The sequence below is a fragment of the Capricornis sumatraensis genome, chromosome 17 (assembly GCF_032405125.1).
Source record: "Capricornis sumatraensis isolate serow.1 chromosome 17, serow.2, whole genome shotgun sequence".
Taxonomy (NCBI): Eukaryota; Metazoa; Chordata; class Mammalia; order Artiodactyla; family Bovidae; genus Capricornis; species Capricornis sumatraensis.
Window position 1 is genome coordinate 18,640,692 of NC_091085.1, and position 26,288 is coordinate 18,666,979.

General features: G+C 40.8%; 1 protein-coding gene across 1 annotated transcript in view; it reads left to right on the plus strand.

The window, feature by feature from the left end:
- TTC29 (tetratricopeptide repeat domain 29) overlaps nt 1–26,288 on the plus strand; it is a 248,518-nt gene that overhangs the window by 30,756 nt on the left and 191,474 nt on the right. Inside the window, exons 3-4 of the mRNA XM_068990160.1 lie at nt 5,059–5,282; nt 10,560–10,745. Of these exons, the coding sequence (XP_068846261.1) occupies nt 5,059–5,282; nt 10,560–10,745 (410 nt within the window). The remainder of the gene's footprint in view (nt 1–5,058; nt 5,283–10,559; nt 10,746–26,288) is intronic.

A 26,288-nucleotide genomic window follows, 5' to 3' on the forward strand; every position in this document is an offset into this window, starting at 1 on the left:
GGCAGGAAATAATCCCTGAAGCACAGGCCTTGAACTCGCCAGGCCACAGAACCAAGGCTAACAGCTGCCTACCTTTGGCATCTTGTGCTGTGAGCAGTACAAACTTCTAGTTTGGAAAGCACCATGAGCCAGGTTTTCTCTTCCTTGGAACTGAATGGGTTCCTAACCTCTGGAGTGCTGTCCAGGGCTCTGTCACTGATGCGCTTGATTCATCCTTTTCTGTCAGCTCTTGAAATATGCTGACCTGCCTCTTTCAGGAGCACGCCAGTGCTGCTTACTCGCAGAGTTGCAGCTGTGTCCCCATTCAGTCCCAGGTGGGCAGCACATCCGACAGCCTTTTCGCACACACGCCCTTGCTAGGGCCAGTGACAGAGGGCAGACACCCCAGCCCTCTCTTCCCATTAACTTTGATGTCACACACGGAGGTCACCAGACAATTCACAGTCTTTGACCCATACTGTCCAGGGGCCATGGCACATCATGCAGGCTGTTTGGGTTTTCTTCTAATCAGAAGCTGTCTGCAGTGACTTTTGCTGCCTTTCCATGCCCTGTGTTGGGGCGGTGGGGAGGGGAGGGAGAGACACAACCTGACTCACCTTACATCTCACGCTTTCCTTCTCCACACTCTCGGCCAGAGGGCAGAAGCAAAAATCTGTGCTTGCTTCTCTCTTCTCCATTTCAAATATTTTTGGTCATTGTTTTGACAAGATGGTGGCCTTTGACTTGTGGACCTGGGAATGTGGTTTCCTTACTCTCTTTATGGACTAGTCCTGTAACAGTAGGTGCCTTGCATTGGCCACTAGGTTGAGGAGGATTGCAATTCAGTTGCGAATCCACTTCCAAGTAATTTTTCTAATATATTGGATTGGCTGAAATGTTTGTTTGAGTTTTTCCATGCAGCTTATAGAAAAACTCAAAATAATTTTTGGCCAACCCAATGCAGAAAGCTGAGCACCAAAGAATTGATGCTTTTGAACTGTGGTGTTGGAGAAGACTCCTAAGAGTCCCTTGGACTGCAAGGAGATCCAACCAGTCCATCCTAAAGGAGATCATCATTGGAAGGACTGATGCTAAAACTGAAGCTCCAATACTTTGGCCACCAGATGTAAAGAACTGACTCCTTGGAAAAGACCCTGATACTGGGAGGGATTGTGGGCAGGAGGAGAAGGGGACAACAGAGGATGAGATGGTTGGATGGCATCACCGCCTCAGAGGACATGGGTTTGGGTGGACTCCGGGAGTTGGTGATAGACAGGGAGGCCTGGTGTGCTGCAGTTCATGGGGTCGCAAAGAGTCAGACACGACTGAGTGAGTGAACTGAACTGAGTACAATCTCACTGAGTCATTTCCCAGACTCAAACACGTCTATGACTCTATCCCACTCTTAGCTTGGAGTCCAAACTATTACGGTGCTCTGAAGTCTCCACAATATGGGTTCTGCCCTCCCCTTTTTTTAACTTCCCTCTTCCTACTCCCTTCCTTATCACTGTATGTATTTAGTTCTAGAGCAAAGCTGATCCACTGAGTAAAAAATTCTGGGTGTATGGCACCTGGGCATTTTTGTTTTGTTTGCTTTTTAAACTCTATAGGGTGAGTGTGTTGCTGGACTTCATCATGTTTCTCAGAGAATATTCATGTACATATTTTTGCTTGGTTCTTAGAAGAATCCTGTGATATAGGTATAGCAAAGATTAATATATATATTTCACAGATGAGAAGAAGTGAAGTCCTGAAAGGTTAGGAAGAAATGGCCTGAACCTCAGGGGTTTTAATTCTAGACTGTAACCACTCCACACTGAAATGTTTATTGATAGTAATATCACATCTTGTCAGTTCTAAATATTTAATTGTCCCCTATTTAAAAATGTAAAATAATTAGTAAAAAGTGATATCATTTGGCCTCTGATTACTTGCTTAATAGATTAATAGCCACCACACAGCTATTATTCCATAACTCTTTATTTCCTTATATAACAATGTTCATGCTCTGAAATTATTTATGATTTGTTTACTTATTTGTTGGTTGTGTTCTTCCACTAGAATATACACCTCACAAGGGTATTGACTCTATTTGATCTAGAACAGTGCCTAGCACTTAATAGGAAACTCAATAGCTATTGATTGAATAAATAAATACACTATTCAATTGTTTGAATAGTGTATTTGATCTGCAAGGAGATGAGACCAGTCAATCCTAAAGGAAATCAACCCTGAATATTCATTGGAAAGACTGATGATGAAGCTGAAACTCCAATACTTTGGCCATCTAATGCAAAGAGCTGACTCATTAGAAAAGACCCTGATGCTGGGAAAGATTAAAGGCAGGAGGAAAAGACGACAATAGAGGACAAGATGATTGGATGGGATCACTGATTCAATGGACATGAGACGGTGAGGGACAGGGAAGCCTGGAGTGCTGCAGTTCATGGGGTTGCAAAGTGTCAGACACGACTGAGCGACTGAAAAATAACAACAACAACTTTCAATTGTCATTTTATCTCTTTGCATATGATTTATTATTGTTAGAAATGAAGTAGTAATCTAACACGTCATTCACTTAATCCTAACTGAAAATAATTTTTAAAATATATTTAGCAAGAGATATCCATAAACTCTTTCTGCATAAATGAATGAATGAATGAACCTTCATAACATACAGGGAAGCCACTTAATAGAGCTTTGATTTGATATTCAGTGACACATTTAAATTTTGTTTGCGTTACTGGCTTTTTGTGTTGTTTGGGTGGGAGGGTAACTTATTAAGTATTTTTGGTTATTGTCAATTGCTATGGTCTGAATGTTGTGTTCCTAAAATTCATATATTGAAATCCCATTCCCTGGAAGTGTAGGTAGATGGGGTTTTTAGAAGTGATTAGGTCATGAGGGTGGGGCACTCATGAATAGGATTCAGTTAATCAGTTCAGTAGTTCAGTTGTGTCCAACTCTTTGCAACCCCATGAATCGCAGCATGCCAGGCCTCCCTGTCCATCACCAACTCCTGGAGTTCACTCAGACTCACGTCCATTGAGTCAGTGATGCCATCAAGCCATCTCATCCTCTGTCATCCCCTTTTCCTCCTGCCCCCAATCCCTCCCAGCATCAGAGTCTTTTCCAGTGAGTCAACTCTTTGCATGAGGTGGCCAAAGTACTGGAGTTTCAGCTTTAGCATCATTCCATCCAAAGAAATCCCAGGGCTGATCTCCTTCAGAATGGACTGGTTGGATCTCCTTGCAGTCCAAGGGACTCTCAAGAGTCTTCTCCAGCACCACAGTTCAAAAGCATCAATTCTTCGGCACTCAGCCTTCTTCACAGTCCAACTCTCACATCCATACATGACTACTGGAAAAACCATAGCCTTGAGTAAACGGACCTTTGTTGGCAAAGTAATGTCTCTGCTTTTGAATATGCTGTCTAGGTTGGTCATAACTTTCCTTTCAAGGAGTAAGCATCTTCTAATTTCATGGCTGCAGTCACCATCTGCAGTGATTTTGGAGCCCCCCAAAACAAACTCTGACACTGTTTCCACTGTTTCCCCATCTATTTCCCATGAAGTGATGGGACCAGATGCCATAATCTTCGTTTTCTGAATGTTGAGCTTTAGGCCAACTTTTTCACTCTCCTCTTTTACTTTCATCAAGAGGCTTTTTAGTTCCTCTTCACTTTCTGCCATAAGGGTGGTGTCATCTGCATATCTGAGGTGATTGATATTTTTCCCAGCAATCTTGATTCCAGCTTGTGTTTCTTCCAGCCCAGCATTTCTCATGATGTGCTCTGCAAAGAAGTTAAATAGCAGGGTGACAATATACAGCCTTGATGCACTCCTTTTCCTATTTGGAACCAGTCTGTTGTTCCATGTCCAGCTCTAACTGTTGCTTCCTGACCTGCGTATAGGTTTCTCAAGAGGCAGATCAGGTGGTCTGGTATTCCCATCTCTTTCAGAATTTTCCACAGTTTATTGTGATCCACACAGTCAAAGGCTTTGGCATAGTCAATAAAGCAGAAATAGATGTTTTTCTGGAACTCTCTTGCTTTTTCCATGACCCAGTGGATGTTGGCAATTTGATCCCTGGTTTCTCTGCCTTTTCTAAAAGCAGCTTGAACATCTGGAAGTTCACGGTTCGCATATTGCTGAAGCCTGGCTTGGGGAATTTTCTTTTTTCTTTTTTTTTTAAAATTTGTTAACGTGTTTATTTTTTTTTTTTTAATTTTTAAATCTTTAATTCTTACATGTGTTCCCAAACATGAACCCCCCTCCCACCTCCCTCCCCATAACATCTCTGTGGAGAATTGTCAGCATTACTTTACTAGTGTGTGAGATGAGTGCAATTGTGCAGTATTTTGAGCATTCTTTGGGATTGCCTTTCTTTGGGATTGGAATGAAAACTGACCTTTTCCAGTCCTGTGGCCACTGCTGAGTTTTCCAAATTTGCTGGCATATTGAGTGCAGCACTTTCACAGCATCATCTTTCAGGATTTGAAATAGCTCCATGAATAGGATTAGTGCTCTTATAAAAGAGGCTCCAGAGAGTGCTCTAGCTTCTTACATTATATGAGGACACAACTAGAAAGTTCAGGCTATGAACCAGAAGGGGCAACCTTCCTGGAGCCTTGGTCTTAGACTTCTGGCCTCCAGAACTGTGAGCAATAAAGTTCAGTTGTTTATAAGCTACTCAGTTAGTGGTATTCTGTTGTTCAGTTGCTCAGTCGTGTCTGACCCTTTGCGACCCTATGGACTTCATACTCTGCTACATCAGCCCAAATGGACTGAGACATCTGTCAGCTAGCTTATTTGTCCTTATCAAAGGGAGCTCAGCTCTGGAACTGATATATTTATAATGTAATTTCCCTAAAATTACTATATTTAGATAGCTCTTGGCATCTTTCATTAAACTGGAGTTGTTCAATTATAAGTGTTTGAGGTCGAGATAGCTTTCAGCCCTTTCACTGAGGAAAAAAAAAAGGCAGCATGATCCAACCTTTAATTATTATAGGATCAAAAAAATCAAACGATTTGAAGGATTAAAATAACGAGTTCAGTGTTCTGATTCTTATTCCCAGTTACCGGAACTCGTACACGAAGAACGTCTGTGTGGAGATGCTGCGGGATGGTTATCATAAGTCCTTTACCGAGTTCTTCGCTCTGACAGAGAAGTGGGGTGCCCTGAGGGAGGCTGCGAGGGTCCGATCCCTGTCCTGGGCACAGAGACCCCTGGAAGAGCAGCCCGACAAGCTGGATCACTTCTACTACTACCTGACCAGGGCTGAGACAGCTGAAAGGAAAGGTACGTGGAGGGGTTTGGGGAAACAGCACCACCGAAACCAGAACAGGGAGCACCTGAGGGCAAGTCCCCAGTTGCTTCATATGTGAATTTAAGACCATTAGGACACCTCAGCACAATTCAGCCTAGTCAACCAAGCATCTTCATGGAATGGACAGTAGAGAATGCTGACCCACAAGAGTGCCCAGACACATGGCCGTCCTGGCGATGTCACTCTAAGCCTGGGTAGACACTAAACAAATAGCACCTAGTAACATCTCCAGGGCTTCCCAAAGTATTAAAATCTTTGGTGTCATTAATTAGACATCTTTATATAGTTTTTTTCTTTATACGTAATCTGAATATTGACTTTCACTGAGGAGCCCTTTGCAGAGTATTGTAATTTGCCAGTTAAACTTATTTTCTAGTATTTATAGAATGGAATTTGAAGGTTTTATCCTTAAGTTCTATGCTTAAAATTTCTATCAGAGAATTTTTATTAGTGAATTGTGAGGAGACAGGAAAAGTCTATAATCCATAGTTATGAATAAAATTGTTAATTTTTTATTTTCTATCACATCATCTCATTAATTCCTTTTTTGATATTGTAAATTTTTCCGGAAGGTCAATATGTTTCAATCTACTACAGTTATATGATATCACTGTCATAAGTATTTCTTAGTTACATGTCCAGAATTGGTCATTTTATACAATCAAGGAAAGGAAATCCCCAAATTTGGCATATACATTTAGTATTCTCAATTGTCTTCTTCTTTGACATTTTTTGTGTGAAAATACCACTGGACTCAAAAAGAGAGAAGCTTTAAGCTCCACCATGAAAATGTCTCTATTTCATTGGACAGCACAATACGTAAGTGAACTTGTGTGTGTATGTGTGTATGCGTAGATAAGCGGTGATTATTTGTGTAATGAAAATATTTAACTACAGAATTGACTTTGAAAAGAGTCCTTTGGTAAATTTTAAAATGTGATTTACATATACATTCTCAAGAAATTAACTGTTTTAAATTTTAAAATGCTACTGTAAAAAAACTTATTTTCTAGGTCAGGCCCAAATTCTGAGGTGATATTTACACTGAAAATAGAATTGATCAAGATAAAATTTGTTTATAAGTCATTTTTTTCAAGTTGAATTAATTTGATTCATTAAACATTTTAAATAGAAGCATTCATTTTAGTAGCATAATAGTATAAATTTAGGCCAAACACATCAGTAGTCATAAAGTATCATAAAAGAAACTTATAAAGCATTTTATAATTATAAAGAAACTAGAATGCTAAATAATCTATTTGAAGGTAGAAAAATACTTTATTTGAAAAAGTAATTATATTATATATAAATTAAAATGATTCTCCAATCCCCCCAATTTAAAAAGTCCAAGCTTCATAATAGCCAATGTCTTATACACATGTACAAGTAATGAAATATTTTTCTTACTGAGTAGTTTGTCACATGTTCTTGGTAACTAAGGTTCTATTTGATAAATGGAATAAAATTACTTCTTGCTCAGAACAACTCTTCTGTAGGGTTATTGACTTCAAAATGCTGTGGCTTTTGCCTGGTTAAAATACAAAAAGTTAAAATTATTGCAAAAAAAATTATTGGAAATACATCAGTTGAAGGACAAGTAAACATTTATATGCTTCTTTAAAAAGAAATGTGTAATTTTTTCACATTTAACACATGAACTTTATAGGAGAAAAACTGTAATTTAAGAATGTCCTAGAAAGTAGTGCAGGGAATATGTATAGAAACTCTTATTAACTTGAATTAATTCTAAATCTTAAAACCCATGTATACCACACACTTAATCTAGAATATAGAAATCTGTTAATAGTTCCTGGACGATTTCACCCCATATGGTTGTGGAATCGGAGACAATTATCTTGAAGCAGCATCGTATCTTTGAGTATTCTTATTGCTTCTCATTGGAAAGACCGTCACTCTAGGGTCACAATGAAGTTCATTTAATCAAAGCTATGGAACTAACAATAGTCATCTCAGGTCAGTTCTGTCTCTTGAGACTCACAAAGCAGAAACCCAGAGTTATTTAAATTACTTTTCAAAATATCATTTTCTGTTTTATAGCAAAGAACTGTTTAAAGAAAGCCGAGCATTCTTTTTGGATCATTTTCCATTTGTTACATAGTATTTCTTTGTCCCTGATACCATTCTTATATGACCCAATGTGAGTCATCTCTGTACCATCTGTAACATGATTAGGGCCTGGTGCCCCATGGGGCTGAGGAAGAGATGGCAATAATGGTAATGGGTAACCGAATCAATAGATAATTCAAACATTATTTACACTTGACTTTAAATTATTGTCAACGGTTAAGCAGCAGTTTTTTTCTCTAATAACATTTATTTAAGATACCCAAAGTATGTTTTACTCAAGCAGAGTCCCACTGGATGTTTATACAGTTTATATAAAGAAAAACAAAAGTGAGTGTCTGGTGAAATAAGTTTGAGAAACAACCATGTGAATTAACATATACATTAAGCAGGTTGGTTTGTTGCAGGACTTATCAGAGCCTTTGACATGTTAATGTATCGTGTGTTTCACTGAAAGAGAGAAATTAGTAGGAGCACTTTCCAAATTTATTTCATCATGAGATCTCCTTTTAAGGTGGCATAGTGAATATTGGTCTAAGAAATAAATCAACAATAAAATTGATTTTCATCTTATTAATATAGCTGCTGACAATTTGAGAAAATGTTGTGCAAGCAAGGAGAAAAGGCTGTTTAGAATGTAAAGGGTATAAATCATGTGTTTGTATTATTCAAAGGTTCAAAACTTTCAATTTTTCCATAGAAGAATAGCTTAGCTGACAAGTAGTCTTTAAATATGTAATCTAAATAGCTTCTAAGCAAAACCAAAAAGTTTATCAAATGTTGGAAACTGTTTTTCTATTAAAGCTTAATTACTGAAAAATGGAAAATTATTTTAGGTTTGCATACATATTTTTTTAAAGCTCTTTGTGTGACTTTCTAAAATGGAAGATACGAAACGTTTTATTCACAGGTTTTAAAAATACCAGCTCTCTAATCACTGTGTATGTGGGCTTCCCTGGTGGCTCAGATGGTAGAGTCTGCCTGCGGTGCAGGAGACCAGTGTTCGATCCCTGGGTCGGGAAGATCCTCTGGAGAAGGAAATGGAAACCCACTCCAGTACTCTTGCCTGGAAAATCCCGTGGGTGGAGGAGCCTGGCAGGCTACAATCCATGGGGTCACATAGAGTCGGACACAACTTCACTTTCACTTTCAGTCACTATATATGAGTAAGAATATAAAATATTACAAAACAGATTTTAATGCTCTATTCATATTAGGCACAGGTCCAGAATGGAAAGATAAAGCACAAGAGAAATCAGTTCTGAAATGAGAGTATTTCTTTTAAATAAATTGCTCAGGGTTTTACCCCCTACTTTTCACCTAAGCTATTGCTTATTGTGAATAACCTTTAAAAGGGAGAAAGTCTCTGCAGAATCTCCAGTTCCTTCAAAACTGGGGAATAGGGAGAATGTATTTTAACTTTAATTTTTAGTTCTAAAACTTATTTTGAGATAAATCTTAATTTCCTATGGAATTATGAAGTAGCGATTTCCCTGGGGGCATAGTGATAAAGAATCCACCCACCGATGCAGGGCACGCAAGAGATATGGATTAGATCCCTGGGTCAAGAAGATTTCCTGGAGGAGAAAATGGCAACCCACTTTAGTATTCTTGGGCTTTCCTTGTGGCTCAGCTGGTAAAGAATCCGCCTGCAATGTGGGAGAACTGGGTTTGATCCCTGGGTTAGAAAAATCCCCTGGCGAAGGGAAAGTCTACCCACTCCAGTATTCTGGCCTGGAGAAGTCCATGGACTGTATAGTCCAAGAGGTTGCAAAGAGTCGGACATGACTGAGCGACTTTCACTTACACTTTCCGGTATTCTTGCCTGGAAAATTTCCATGGACAGAGGAGCCTGGCAGGCTGCATGGGTGTGCAAAGAGTTGGACCCAACTGAGCGACTGAGCACAGCACAGCACACACAGTGTGTAAAAGCTGACATTACGTAGGTCTTAAATTTCTTTGGGAACATTGGAGTGACTTATGTACAGTTTTCAAAAGTTAATTTTTGTTGTAATCAGCCTATTGTCAATTTTTTCTCAGCCTTTTGACTTTAATCATATAGGAGTACCAGTGGGCAATATGTAATGCTTTTCATAATTGTAATTATTTCAGGCATATATAGATTGACTCTTCTGATAGTAGTGAGCAATTAATATCACTTAATTCCAACAGATAGTGATTGCTGTAAAAAGTCCTTGGAAGGGTAATCCATACCCTACCATTTACTTATGACTGTGTTTTTAGCACAAATGCAAAGAAATGCAAAGATTATGTATTTTTTCATGTCCACCAATAGAATGAAATCTACAAGAGAGAAGTACCATTTAGCACAGACATTTTTGTTTAAGTTTATGACTGTTTGCAATGAAGTTTGTAAGACTGGTTCATAGTTTATCAGTATATTTTTTGTGTGTACAAATAGGTCAGATATTTGCCACTTTAGGGGAAAAAAAGAGGGATTTAATAAACTGACAGCTAATAAACTAGTAACTTCCTGAGTGAGAGAGATGACTAGTATTAACACATTTTCAGCAGAAGAAGATACCCATAGAAAAGATCATGCTAGAAATCTACTGTTTCTTAACATTGCTAGTAACTTGTACTGTCAGGAACGGTGCTGTAAAGTGTATGGAACATACAGTGATCATCATTTCTTGTATCTGTCTATAAGCTGCATGCTTACTTTTTCTTTTGGGTGAAAATACCTTGATATTTTTAGATTTCATCTGCTTTCTTCCTTTATCTTTTTGCCATGGTTAGGAAACATTGCATTCTCTGGAATCTCTAAATACTTTTCAAATCTTCAGTGGGATAAGTACTTGCTGATACCATATAGTCATTTATTCCAAAAGAACTGAGCCCATTGCTAGCAGACACCATTCTGTTTTTGTCTTATATAAAGACTACTATATCAACCAAAGAGTATATCAGTCTAAGCGCTTCAAAAGATTTTTTTTTGTTTTTCTCATGTGTACATCCTTTAATTAATATAACTAGTTTAATAGTTAAAACACATTAATTTTTACATTTCCAGTTTTTAAATAGTTAATCATGCTTTTAAAGAAAAATAGAAACTAAATGTCACTATATTGGTTTGCCATTTTAAGAGATGTGCCTTGAGACATTTTTCTAATGCATTTTCTGATGTTTTTCTCTCTTTGAAGAATACTTTGAAGAGGTCTATAATAACTTGTATGCTCTGGCCTGTTACTTCAATAATTCTGAAGACAAGTGGGTTAGAAACCACTTCTATGAACGATGTTTTAAGATTGCTCAAGTCATCAAAATTGACGGTGGGAAGAAGGAAGCCGAGGCACATGGACACATGGGGCTGCTCTTCGAGGAGGATGGTGAGTAGCCCTTTGCCAGGGTGCCCTAGGGGCTTTGGAGGCTCTTGAGTCCAGGTAACCAGAAAGCATGTAGGGGTGGAGAAAAAGACCTGAGGCTTGGTGTTAAGAATGTAAGTTGTGTGTGCTGTGTGCTCAGTCTTGTCCAACTCTTTGCTACCCCATGGGCTGTATGTAGCCTGCCAGGCTCCTCTGTCCATGGGATACTCCAGGCAAGAATACTGGAGTGGGTTCCATTTCCTCACCCCGGGGATCTTCCTGATCCAGGAATTGAATTGAGCCTCTTGCGTCTCCTGCCTTGGCAGGTGGGTTCTTTACCACTGTGCCACCTGGGAAGAATGTAAGCTATTGAGATTAAAAAGCAAAGGGATGTGACTTTGGACTCACACTCTATATTGCTACTCTCATACCCCAGCTGAGTACTCAGCCTAGAGTTCCCAGCAGCAGCATCACAGAGAGAGAACTTCTTCCCAGTCTTCCACGTACATCTTTCCTCCCCATTGCACCATTTCAAATTATTTTTCCTTTCGTGTAGACCTTTTCATTCATTTTAACTTGATTTCTCATGTTTGAAAATGGAAAAGAGGAAAGACACACATGGTGATTTTCCTGACATGCCAAATCCCATATATTCAATCTCTATAACTTAGATACCATTTGTTGTGGTTTTATAATAATTTCTGAAGGAAATATTTCTTTATAAATAATGTCATGCTTAATAATATTATATTAAGACAAGCCAAAGCCTGAGGCAAAACCACAAATTCATCAGAAACATATTTCTTATGGTGGTTTAATAAAGATTGTGAGTAGAAATTTAAGAATTAAAGTTATTTGTGGAAGAATAGTGGTTAGATCATTTACAAACCAAATATATGGGAAGATGGAAATATTTGATCAGAACTAATTCTGTTTCTCCCCTCAAAGCACTCTCATCTCCATGAGTTTTTGGCAATAGGGTTAAGTTAGAAAATATTTGCTATTTTATGGCTAGAACTGCCTAGGACTTTGAGAAAGGAGGGGACAAAAAGGCTTTCATGCCTCAGGAAATTGCACATTGCTTTCTACAGCATGGTAGGTACTGGAACGTGGCTGATGGTCAAGGGCTCTCTTGGGTGATAGGTATGAAGAAGAGCAGAACAATTCAAAGAAGTGAGAGATCATAGGTACTAGATTCAAGGAAGGCAAGACAGAACCAGAAGGAACTGGTTGGGGAGGACTTCACTGGGGGTCCAGTGGCTAACACGCCAGGTTCCAAATGCAAGGGGGCACAGGTTTGATCCCTGGTCGGGGAACTAGATCCCACATGGTACCCAGAGAGGCCAAAAAAAAAAAAAAAGAGTAAGATGTAAAAAAAGAAGAAAAAAGAAGGGACTTGTGGGGGACATGAAAGATGGATGTAATTTAGGCAGGTAAAGAAACAGGAATATATTCTGTAAGGCAGAACTACATAGACCAAAGCAAAATTAGAGAAAATGATAGGTGCAGCAACTTGGTTAAAGTGGCAAGTATATTTCTGAGCAGTGACTGGGACTGAGTGTGTATGGAAAGATTTGGGTTCAGAGTTTGGGCTTCTGTCTCTTTGGTCTAAGGAAAGGAGTGTGATAGGAGTCTCACTGTGAGACACCCCATGGGAAGAGGAAGCGGGAATGGTTAGGAAGCTGCTGCATTCATTCCACCTTGAAGGAACAATCCAAGAGTATTTAAAAGAATATATTTGAGCATATCCATAGCAAAAAAAAAATTTTTTTTGGCTTCACCTGTGGCATATGGGATGTCAGTTCCCCAACCAGTGCTTGAACCGGTGCCCCCTGCCTTGGGAGCATGGAGTCTTATCTGCTATACCACTAGAGAAGTCCCTACAGTACAATTTAGGATGTCTCAAAGCAAAGGGTTAGCAACATTAAGCGATACCTATGCAACAGAGTTCAGTGCAGTCACGAAATTACAAATTAGAGCCAAATTCATTCGTTTAGCAAGTGTTTGTTTAGGACCTAATGTCTAGAGATAAAACAGCTAGCAAGATAGACAAAATATTTTCCTTGCGACACTAAGATTGTACTGGGAAAAACAGGCCTTAACCATTCGTATCTGTTATAACGTATGAACTAGTGGTAAATGCTGTGATGAAAAATAAGGCAAAGGAATAGATAGCAGTTGCTACTTTACATACAGTTTTCACCTTCTAGAAGATGAAGCATGAAGAAGGTGAGGGAGTGAGCCTTGTAAAAATCTGGAGGAAGAGGTTTTAGAGAGAGGATGTCGGGAGTGCCAAGTGAAGGCTCAGCACTGTCTGGAACTCAGTGAGGAAGGTGGGGGATGAAAGGAAAGGAGCCAAGTTTAAACCAGGAGGTTGGGATCACATGGGAGCTTGTAGGCCAAGCTGAGGACTTTGGATTTTATTCTGAATTGTGCGAAAAGTGAAAGTTAAAATGTTAGTTGCACAGTCATGTCTGACTCTTTGCAACCCCTGCAACCCCCTGGACAGTAGCCTGCCACGCTCCTCTGTCCATGACATTCTCTAGGCAGGAATACTGGAATGCTGCTATTTCCTTCTCCTGAGGATCTTCCCAACCCAGGGATCGAACCTGAGTCTCCCACATTACAGGCAGCTTCTTACCATCTGAGCCAACAGGAAATCTCAAAATATATATCAGTTTAAGAAAATGCTCATGGTACATTAAAGAGAAAATGAGATCCAAACACAAGGTAAAATATAATTATATTTGGTATGTGTTATGTACCAACCAAGTGTTAACAGTGGTTGTTTTTTGAATGTGGGGATCATATATAGGTGATTATAGAATTATGTACTGAAGAGTTATTACTTACTGTAATTGAGAAGTTACTTGTTAAAACTCTAGAGCCTGTTGTTAAAAGTAAAGTTTAGTTTTTCAGTTTGTAAAAATGGAATAAATTCTTGCTTATGTAAAATTCAAAGTAAAATCTTTGCATAAGCTTTTTAAAATGATTATTTTTAAGCTTTTAAAAAATGATTAGCCTTTTCTGAAGATGAGGAAACTGTGGCACAAAGAAATTGAGCTTGTCAGTGCTGGGGCTGGTGTTGACTCAGCTGGCTTCAGAGCCTGTGTTGGCAGCCACCACCCTATGCAAACCAAGAACTGCTTTACTTTCAACTGTAAAAATTCCCCAAAATTATACACCACAGTGTAATTTAGCACTTTCTCATTCTCTACTGTAAGTATATCCCTCAGATATTGTCTGTCTTATTTTGTTTTTATAATTGGAACCATCAAATTCTCCAACTATGAGAAATCAAACAATGGAACTTTCAATTACAGACTCCCCCAAAAAAAAGAATTTAAGAAATAAGTAACAAATTATATATGAAAATTAAAGCTGAAGAAGCCAGGGCTACCCTGATGAAAGTTTAGGAGTGGCCTCATTGAGTTTCAGATAGCTACCACAGACATATTCTGAACTTTTCTATACATTTTATTTCTGATTTTCAAAACTTGATGTGATATTTTTTAAATTTTTTACTGTAAAAAACACATAATAGAATTTACCATCCTAACTATTTGTGAGTGAGTTCAGTAGTATTAAGTGCATTCTCACTGTTGTGTAACAACAGTTCTGGTCTCCAGAACTTTTTCATCTAGCAAACCTGGATCTCAGTACCCATGAATCAACAACTTCTGACTTTTAAAAATCTGTGAATGTTTGCATTGGAGGATTTATAAATTGTTTTCTTTCTTTCTTTATTCATTCTTCTATTCATCCACTTATTCAACAAATGTTAGAGCTACTTACGAATGGTTACTAATACAAGTAGCAACCAGGGCACCATATCAACTTAGTGGCTGAGAGTGAAAATGAGTTTGGAAAATGTGATCAAGGTGGGGCTGCTGTGAGATTACATTCACGGGTCAGTGGCTCACTCACAATTAGATGCCCCACCCTACAGCATGATAAAATGTACCCAAATGCCATAATAAATAGGATGTTTTGTCTATAAACCTACTCTTAAGTTAGATTGTGTTTGTTTGGGGGTTTTTTTGCAACTCCTTTTTGAAAGATCTGAACTAGTTTTCTATGCCCTTAATCAGTTCATTGGCCACAAGACCTGTGCCTTTATTGCCTGATTGATAAAATGATTTGAGTTGATATTGATGAAAGTTTTAGAGATTCAGTTTATAAGTTTGTAAGTTCATTCATTCATTCATAAGTTCAATGTACTTAGGAGGATAAACTAGGACTACTTAAAATATGGGACTAGAGTGCCATGAGGGCTCACCTGAACATGGGGTCCCCCTGAGGTGATGGTGTGTAGCTTCCGCATATCTGATCTGATGGGTCCAGACAAGCCCCATGGAGGCCCCGCAGCAACAGCTAGGTGGCAGCTGTGCCCAGAGGCAGGTGGCAGCCTCCTGGTTCCAGGGCGCCCATTCAGGTTAAAGCAGGGTACCAGCCAGCAGATGGCAAAGGGCAGTTTGTCACAGCGCAGTGAACCAGGCTGCAGTCCAGGGCATGGCTCCAGCACCCTCGGGGAACTAAAGAGCAAATGAACATGAGCAGAAGCCATGTAATGGGGACTGGGCACCTGGGTGCATTTGGGGCCATTGTTCAGCCCACAAATAAACCGTCTGACCAGAGCACAAACTGTAGTCTCCACTGCTGCTAAAGATGGTGCTGGTATGCAATGTGGACTGGCTTCCATTGACTCAAAGGCTGGCTGTCTATTCTTCAGTTCAGATATCTGCTAGGGTAGCAGGCATGGAGTACTCATGGTCTGACAAACACTTGTAGCAGATCAGAGGCCGTGTCCTTCTTTCAGAATTGTCACCTACTTGGAAGGACAGATGGATAAGCAGCATTCACACCACATCGGTGGAGCATTGGAGAAAGTTCTCAGACCCTGGGCTGGTAGGAAACATTCCCATACATTCCAGAGCAGCACACAGAGGTCTGGAAGGGCTGGATGTCAGAGTCTGGGAGAGAGATGGTTTTCTAAGAGCTGTGATTAAGGAAGTACCAGGCTTCTCCCTGGGTATGGTCTGGGACCAATAACAAGATTATGTGCCAGAACCTTAACTTCAGTCCTCTCTTGCCAGGTCACTGTTTAGTTGTTGGGTCAGGGAACTAGGATCCAAGTCTTGCAGTTGCACCTTTATTAGTGGTAAGCAAAGAACTGGTGGGTCTGAGCACATCAGCATTCAGAATTCAGCTCCTACCTTCTTTGCTTCCACTGATTTAGGATCTGAGTCCAAGCCTTGCCTTTGACCAAATTAATGAACTTAGCACTGAGACCAGCCAGTTTCCTTGGAGTCTTGTAAGAGTTGAGTCTGTTTTTTGGGAGAGCTAACCTGGAGGATTAGAATTGGTCAAGGAAACACTTGATTTCTGTCTAGCTCTCAGTCCTGTCCTGTCTCCCCCTAGTTCAAAGAGGGCTGGCTTCAAGCAGCATCTCTCACTCTGCCAACAATCTCTTCCATTTCAACTCATATGGACTTGGAATGTAGACCTCCCATCTCGGGAGGCAGAAGGATGATAAGAGTAGATGTTGGGTGACCACCCTTGGTGCTGATCATCTTCCCTGAGAACAGGCAGGGGGAGGCCCTTGTAGGAACAGCTTAGGAAGTGCACATCTTCCAGTTCCAGAGTTCTTCATCTGTAGCTGTAGTACCGGGATTGAGTAAAGACTGACCCAGACCCACAGCGTTGATCCCAGATTCTCCTAGTAACTGGGACTTGTGTAGAAGAGTTGTCCTGGTTGGCTTGGTCAGTTCAGAGCCTACAATTTACTGTTGACAGCCAATTCTTTGGATGAATTCTGGATGGTGTATCCCAGTGGGATTTGCCAGGGGGCAGAAGGAACCAGAAGGAGGGTTACAGTGGAATGGCTCCCCCTCCCCCAGACCATCTGGTAGTGCAAGACAGATCCAACACAGGACGCCCCACTCTATGGGCTTCCCTGGTACCTCAGGTGGTAAAGAATCTGCCTGCAGTGTAGGAGACCCAGGTTCAATCCCTGGGTAGGGAAGATCCCCTGCAGAAGGGCATGGCAACCCACTCCAGTATTCTTGCCTGAAGAGTTCTATGGACAGAGGAGCCTGGTGGCCTACAGTCCATGGGATTGCAAAGAGTCGGATATGACTGAGCGACTAACACACACAGACACCATTGTAAAGGACTGTCCCCTTTACCATCTTCATCTCATGGCTGCTGCTGCTGCTAAATCGCTTCAGTCGTGTCCGACTCTGTGTGACCCCATAGACGGCAGCCCACCAGGCTCCGCCGTCCCTGGGATTCTCCAGGCAAGAACACTGGAGTGGGTTGCCATTTCCTTCTCCACTGCATGAAAGTGAAAAGTGAAAGTGAGGTCGCTCAGTCATGTCCGACTCTTCGTGATCCCGTGGACTGCAGCCCACCAGGCTCCTCCGTCCATGGGATTTTCTAGGCAAGAGGGAGGTAGAATTTGGAAGCCCACTTTTCTTGTCTTGTACATAGATTCGGTGGTGGTTTAGTCACTAAGTCGTGTCTGATTATTGTGATGTCATGGACTGTAACCCGCCAGGCTCCTCTGTCCACAGGATTCTCCAGGCAAGCATACTGGAGTGGGTTGCCATTTCGTTCTCCAAGGGATCTTCCTGACCCAGGAATCAAACCCAGGTCTCCTGCATTGCAGGCAGGTTCTTACTTCCCTGGTGGCTCAGAAAGTAGAGAATCCACCTGCAGTGCAGGAGACGTGGGTTTGATCCCTGGGTTGGGAATATCTGCTGGAGAAGGGAATGGCTACTCACTCCAATATTCTGGCCTGGAGAATTCCATGGACTGTATAGTCCATGAGGTATCAAAGAGTCTGAGTGACTTTCACTTTCACTTTATCCTGTTTTGTAATAGTCAGCCTTTTCCTAACACATCCTCCACCCATTGTAAGGAAGATGCCCCCTTTCATTTTTTTTTGCATGAATTTTATGAGGGGCAGTAGTTCAGCTTTCCTCTCAGTGAAGTGTCCACTGTGTGTTAGGTAATTACTTTCAATATCATACACACACACACCACCAAAGGAATTCTATCACTGAGAGCCCTAACCCCATAGGGGTTCCACTGCTAAGGATTGTTCAAAGCTAGTTCCTGCTAATGATCTCTAGCCAGCCATCCTGAAGGCTGACCACAGTATCACTAGCATTTTCTTCCCACTCCCATCTTGGTCTTTGATTTCTTTCCAACCCCCCTGACTTGCTTCCAGAAGGCCATGTTATTGGCCTGGAGAGATGCCCGGTTTGCTGGGACAACTGCCATGCTAACGAAGTAATTGGTCGGCCGCACTCACAGCAGGCCTACCAGGGCCACGCTGCTCTGAGAAAACTCAGAGAGACAGGAGCAGAGCAGGTGTGCAGGTCTCCCATTGCCCTTCCATTGGATGCTCTGTGTTTAGGGAACTGTTGTTACACTCTTGGTATAATTGGGGACCAGACCCAATAACAACATGACATGGCAGAGCCTTGACACAAGCTCTACCCTGTCACCTCAGCATCCATCGTTTGATGTCAGATCAGCCAGCCCTTCCCCTGTGATTGGTATGGAGGAACGGATGAGGTCTCTGCATTGGGATTGCGATCACAGGATTGTTTGTTGTTTGGAGAAGGAAAAGGCAACCCTCTCCAGTATTCTTGCCTGGAGAATCCCGTGGACAAAGGAGCCTGGTGTGCTACAGTCCATGGGGTTGCAAAGAGTCAGACACGACTGAGCAACTAACACACATAGAGTATGGCAAAGAAAATCATAGGCTATGTCACAAGATTTGCCACCTAGGCATTCGTAATTTCGGGAGCCCCAACCTCTTTCCTGTCAGGAGAGAACTCTAGGGTCTAAGCCTTCGCTATAGGTCAGGATTCGTTGCCCTAAAAACACTAAACCTAACTGGTTTCTTTGGAACTTTGCCAGAGTCCATCTCTATTTCTAGGAAACTAGTCTACAGGGTATCAGTTCTGGACAAGTTAACCCTTATTTGTTAAATCTGGAAGTTCTGTGTAAGGAGTGACATGAACATGCAGAGACTAGGGTCAGATTATAAACACAGAAGTGCTATCCTTTAAAAACTAGGACAAAGTCGATAAGATGGTAAGCTTCTAAAGGATCTCTACCACCGAAGACTCGCTGTTTTAAAGAGTGGATCAAAGCGGAAGCATCAGTTAAACCAGAGGATCCCTGTGCTATACAATACGTTCTCATTAGTTGTTTGTCTGCTATGTAGTATCGGCAGTGTACATGTGGTGACCTGAACGGGAAGGAGGTCCTAAAGGGGGGATGTAGGTACGTGTATGGCCGATTCATTTTGCTGGACAGTAGCAACTAACACGTTGTAAAGCAGCTATACTCCAGTAAAAATTAATTAAGAACAAATGAATGAACAAAAGTAAGAGAAGATCCCATTTCAGTCCTAGAAGAATGCCTGCTAGATGCTGAAACTGAGTGAGTGCTAGTCTTACCAGCTAGCGGATCCAAGGGCAGACTGTGCATTCTGCTTGCCTTTAAACACCTGGACTAAATATTCCCAATTGAGAGATGTAGAAAATGAAAGAAAAACAAACCATTAATCTGAAAAACAAACCTATAAATGGAACAATTAGAAAAATTCCTTGTGTCTTCAGGAAGATACAAGAAGACAGAAGAGTTTAAGGATAAAACCAAATGAGATGACAGTGAGCCCCAGATGAAGTAAGGAAGGCTTTCGATGAAATGCAGATTTCATTTCAATGAAATGAAATTAATTGGTAGAATTAAACTACAGAGGGGAAAAAGAAAAGAGCAAGATTGTGTTTATGCTCAGTCACTTCAGTCGGGTCCAGCTCTTTGCAACCCTATGGACTGTAGCCCACCAGGCTCTTCTGTCCATGGAATTTTCCTGGCAACAATACATGCCTTCCTCCAGGGGATCTTCCCAATCCAGAGATCAAACCGTGTCTCCTGCATCTCTAGTACTGCAGACGGATTCTTTACTACTGAGCCACAGGGAAAACCCTAGTGTATAAAAAGTTGACACCACGGAATATTAAATCAGGGGTGTTGAGGGCAGGCAGACTTGGAATATTTTCCCGAAATGCAGGTGAAAGACTCAGAAATGAAAACAATGACATTATAACTTTGGAAGTTTCTGAGATAGAGTAGATAATAGCTAAAATGAAAACAATAACCAAAGACATTTTAAGAAAGCTTTCTTGACCCCCCCAAACGATGAGTATGCAGATTGAATAGCTCTTTATGTTCTAGTCAAAAATAAAAGGAAAGATCCATAACTAGATAATTCTCAGGAAATTTTTTGAACGACTCAGATTAAGACAGATTCCCACCTTTATTTGAAGAGAAAACACAGATTGCCTGCATGGAAAGCAAAATTAGATAGTCTCATTTTTTTCTCCTTTGCAACAAAAAATGCCATGAAACAAACAAGCAAGTAGAGTCCAGGGGATTTGAGGGCAGGGGAAAGAGAGTGGGCCGCTATAAACTTCAGAATAGGCTACAGAAGTAAGTTCTATTCCCATGTGAAGCAACTGGAAGATATTCTTACCTATGCAAGCTTCAGAAAGTACACGTGAATGTAGTTTCCCTGTATGCCATATTCTGTAACCCAACAAGAGATAAATCAAAGGTAAAAATTTTAAGAAGAAGGAAGTCCTAATATAAAAGAACTGACAGTATACACCGGAACCGGTTAAATAGTAAGTGTATACAAAATGTCAGTAATTTTGGAGATAGAAAATACAAAGTATGAAAATTGTGTTGTATACAATATACACTCCTTTGAAGGAATGTTTAAAATTGTGTGATTTAAATTTTTCTTTTTATGATTTTTTAAACATTTTATGGTAATGTTAATTACATCAATGACTTATTTTAAGATTAAATTTTATAAGAAACAATTAAACATAAACTATAAAAAAAATAGAAACTATAGGCAAGCATGTATTTTAGTCTTAGATGGGAAAGACCTTTGAAACATAAAAACAATGGAACAAAGCGCAAAGAAAAGTGATGGGATTTATGGAAAGATAATGATATCTTCTCACTGCTCCAAGCTCAGAACCAAGTCAGAAGAAATACAGGAATCAAATAGATCATAATTGCTAAGGCTAGGTGGGGAACAGAGCTTATATCTGTTCAAATCAAATCGGTTATCTCACAGAATTCATCATAACCACCTAGTTGCTGAAAGTCAGCTCATGCTCAGACTCTCCTGTGGGTTCTAAGCTTGTGCCTGTGAACTTCAGCATGGCACTTGAGAACAGAGGCTAGGGAAAATGAAAGTTCAGGATTTCACCAGTCAGAGATATTGTTGCTCCTTCTCTGTGGGGAGAAGTAAACAGGGAAGGAGACAGGAGGTCCCCTCATGGAAACAGGAAGCTAGTGAAATAGCTTCCCCTCTTTCAGAAATACTGACAGATTTGATACATCAAGAAAAATTATTTATTGAAGACTTCATTTAATTAAAGAGAAGCTAAAACTTGAAATTATTGGAAACAAATAAGATAACAGATTAGTATAATTATTATATAAAGAACATTTACAAATTGGTAAGAAAAAAACACTTAACACACATAGCGTTACCACAAACAAAGCTAGTGGATGTGATGGGAATTCCCGCTGAGCTCTTTCATATCCTAAAAGATGATGCTGTGAAAGTGCTGCACTCATTATGCCAGCAAATTTAGAAAACTCAGCAGTGGCTACAGGACTGGAAAAGGTCAGTTTTCTCATTCCAGTCCCAAAGAAAGGCAATGCCAAAGAATGCTCAGACTATCACACAACTGCCCTCATTTCACATGCTAGCAAGATTATGCTCAAAATCCTTCAAGCTAGGCTTCAGCGGTACATGAACTGAGAAATTCCAGATGACCATGCTGGATTTAGAAAAGGCAAAGGAACCAGAGATCAAATTGCCAACATCTGCTGGATCATAGGAAAAGCAAAGGAATTTCAGAAAAACACCTACTTATGGCCTCATGACTACGCTAAAGCCTTTGACTGTGTTACAACGAATGACGCACATTGGATGAAACACAACAAACTGTGGAATATTCTTAAAGAGATGGGAATACCAGACCACCTTATTGCCTACTGAAAAACCTGTATATAGGTCAAGAAGCAACAGTTAGAACTGGATGTGGAACAACAGACTGGTACAAAATTGGGAAAGGAGTATATCAAGAGTACATCAGGTGACAGGTATATTGTCACGGGGCTTATTTAATTTATATGAAGAGTACATCATGTGAAATGCTGAGCTGGATGAATCACAAGCTGGAATCAACAACCTCACATATGCAGATGATACCACTTTAATGGCAGAAAGCGAAGAGGAACTAAAGAGCCTCTTGGTGAAGGTGAAAGAGAAGAGTGAAAAAGCTGGCTTAAAACTCAGCATTCAAAAACTCATATCATGACATCTGGTCCCATCACTTCATAACAAATAGAGGAGGGGGGAAAGTGGAAAAAGTGACATTCTGTTTTCTTGGACTCCAGAACCACTGAGGATGGTGACTGCAGCCATGATATTAAGAGATGCTTGCTCCTTGGAATAAAAGCCATGACAAAGTTAGACAGCTTATTAAAAGGGAGAGACATTAGTTTGCTGACAGAGGTTCATCTAGTCAAAGCTCTGGTTTTTCTGGTAGTCATGTATGGATGTGAGAGTTGGACCATAAAGAAGGCTGAGAGCTGAAGAATTGGTGCTTTCAAACTGTGGTGTTGGAGAAAACTCTTGAGAGTCCCTTGGACAGCAAGGAGATCAAACCAGTCAATCCTAAAGGAAATCAATCCCAAATATTCATTAGGAGGACTGATGCTGAAGCTGAAGCTCCAATATTTTTGGCCACCTGCTGGGAAGCACCGACTCATTGGAAAAGACCCCAATGGCTGGGAAAGATTGAAGGCAGGAGAAGGGGGTGACAGAGGATGAGATGGTTGAATGGCATCACAGACTCAGTGGACATGAGTTCAAGCAAACTCAGGGAGATAGTGAAGGGCAGGGAAGCCTGGCATGCTGCAGTCACAAAGAGTCATGCACACAAACAAAATAGAATGACATGACTAGGCGGGTGAACAACAATAAATTATATACAATAAACTCTTATCCAGCCAGTCAAAATGCTATTTTCCAATGATTATAGTAATAAGAGCCACCGCTTATTGAGTGCTATGTGTCAGTCACTATAAAAGTGCAAATTCTGGCCAGTGGTTTATGAGTACTCACTTCCAGGCTGAAGCTTGGAGGAGCAGCTGAGTCCTTCCTTTTACCTCTGTTTTTGCCATGATGGCCATGGAGGAATTATGATGAGATGGTGAAATCTTGAGTTGGAAGCAGCCTGTTCCCTGAATGAGCATTTGGAGGGGAGCTGCTCAAGAGAGTCACTCTACCCTAAGGGGACTTCACCTGAATGAGAAAATTACTTTGTCTAAGCCCCTGGGATTTCAGGGTCTGTTTACTACCATGGTGCAGCCTCATCTAACTTTGACGGATACAATCTCCAACACTTGCATGCCCTCATTTGAATGAAAGATTTCACAAGTCTTGTGAATGGCTTTTGGCTGTTTCTCTGAAAATGTCACACTAAAGCTTTCCTTTGGGATGTGATATATAATGTCTTTGTGCTTTTCCAAACACTTCCATTTTAACATTTTGAGACACTTTACAAATCTTTTTTAAATTTACTAACATACCTTAGTCTCCCAAAAATTCCATTTCTATTTTTAATGTAGAAAACATAGATGCATTTTATAACACATTTCTATATTGTTTGAATATAATAGATGAGCAACATATTTATGATCCAGAAAATAAAAATAGGTGACTTTTTTCTTTACTTTTTTAATATAAATTCATTTATTTTAATTGGAGGTTAATTACTTTACAATATTGTATTGGTTCTGCCATACATCAACATGAATCCGCCACAGGTATACACGTGTTCCCCATTCTGAACCCCCCTCCTTCCTCCCTCCTCCCTCCCCATACCATCCCTCTGGATCAGAATCACTCCATCACAAGTCTGCAATAGTGTTTTGCCTGCTAGGCAAAACAGGGTCCTAAACTATTTCAACATCCCCTGATTATCATTATTGAAGAGTAAATCCAGGAGGAAATAGTGGTCTCCTTGGCTGATCCTGTCTTGAAGTGTTACCACAGAGACTTATTACCTCATCATGGGTCTTGAAATTGGGATCCAAAACTTGAGCTCACTCACTCAGTCTGGACTTCACATTCCCTTCACTGAAATCTCTCAAAGCTCCCTCTAGGCTAATTCAGTAACTCAGTGTGGAAGAACCACCAACCATGAGAGCAAAGATGTCGAAAATACACAAATAGCAGATGTGATTGTCAGCATTGAAAACTGTTCACAGATACTTCAGAAACCCATCAAATGAGAGCATTGAACCAATTTCACAGATTCTCTAGATGCCTTATCTGAGAAATCAAGGGAGTCTGATCTGCTATCCTCAAGATAATCTACCCTGAAAGTATCTCTGGCACTCAGCCCCACTGAACCATCATCTCAGGTAATGCATACAGCTCGAAACATCTAGCTGTCTGTGGACATTCTCAGGACAGATTTTCACTGCTGAAGTACAGCTTTAGAGACACACATGTTACATGTAGATCCTTGCCATGAATACTCAGACTCTCATTCTATGCCTCTAGGGACGTTGTTGTTGTTTTAGCCATTCACTCCTGTCCAACTCTTTGCAATCCCATGCAGAGCCCACCAAGCTCCTCTGTCCATGGAATTCTCCAGGCACAAATACTGAATTGGGTCGCCATTCCCTTCTCCAGGGGATCTTCCCAACCCAGGCATAGGACCCCAAGTCTCCCACACTGCACGCAGGTGGGTTTTTTTTTTTTTTTTTACCGTTTGAGCCACCAGGGAAGCCTAGAGACATTGGGTGGCCTCGAACCATACCAGTATATATGCTCAAAAGAAAAAAGCCCTGTAGCCCTGCTCACCGCCTAATATTCATAGGCTTTTGTATCCTTATATTTTTATTTTCCAGCTGCCCCAGCCTTAGGGCAGTGATTCTGTGCAGGATGGTTGCCTTTCTCAACCTGTTTTCTCAAGCAGCAAATATGATTGTTAATATTGACTTAGACAACATTTTTATGAAAATGCCGAGATCTCAACCCGCACATCTGCCCCTGAGGCAGAAGTAGTAACGCCACCACAGATCATGGGCTGTGGTAAAAGGAAAGCAGGCCGAGGGTCTTATGCTCCCTCAAGTTCTACAGTCTCTCTCTCCCACCTAGAAAAAGCACCAGGATTCAAATGAGTAGGACTTTTAAAAATGTGTGCCCATTCACTCAGTCATGTCTGACTCTGTGTGACACCATGAACCCCACCGGGCTCTTCTGTCCATGGGATTCTCCAGGCAAGAATACTGGAGTGGAGTATCATTTCCTTCTCCAAGGAACTCTTAAAAATGGGTAAATCATCCTTATATGTTAAAAAAAAAAGCATTCCAAAAGTTCGGTTGTTTCTTGTTATAAAAATTATTGGGAACACGTGTACATCCATGGCAGATTCATGTTGATGTATGGCAAAACCAATACAATATTGTAAAGTAAAAAATAAATAAATAGTAAAATTAAAAAAAAGTTATTGGCAACACTTTTAGAATTGATCACGACACACAGTTGGGCCTCAGCACTGTTCAGGATAGAGTTTCTGGCTCTGCTCAACCTGGAGTTTGACCATAAATTTCTGGGACCCTTTTCATTGTTGCCATCAACAGCCTGGCTTTCTTCCCTTCCACCTTGCCTTCTGTATCTCTCTGTGTATGTTTGTATTTTCAGATCCATCATCTGCCAGACCATTAGACGCCCATCCTTCATTGGATGCCTCTTCAGAAAGTAAAGGAGCCCTCCAGTCCCCACCCTGTCTCCTCTCTGCTTGAGCTCAGATTCGCCACTGGCACGGGCTCCCACCTGCATCTCACTCATAACCATGTCTGAGATACTCGTTGTGTCTGGCTTTAGTGGGATAATAAGCCTTTTTCCCCCAGCCTTCAGTCTCTTATCCTGGAGCCAGATGTGCTGCCCTGCCTCCCTTTGCTTCCCCAGTGTTGGCGCTGACTGCTCTCAGTACCATACACAACCAAGACGGGACCATACTACGTATGAATCTGATACTCATTTAGAGAAAAATTTCAGTCACATTTGCTGTGGATTGAATTGGGACCCATCAAGAGATGTTGAGGTTTTCTTTTTTTTATAAGAAAAGGCCTTCTTTTAAACATTTTAATTTACTTGTTTATTTTTGTCTGTCCTGGGTCGCTGCGCATCGACTTTCTCTGCTTGTGGTCAGTGGGCTACTTGCTAGTTGTGGTATGCGGGCTTCTCAGGGCAGTGCTTCTCTTGTTGAGGGGCATACTCCCTGCCACCAGGGAAGCCCTTCTAGGTGCGGGCTTCAGTAATTTTGGCTTATGGGCTCTACAGCGCGGGTTCAGTAGCTAAGGCACACGAACCTATTTGCTCCCATGGCATTTGGAATCTTCCCCGACCAGGGATCAAACCCATGTCCCCTGCATTGG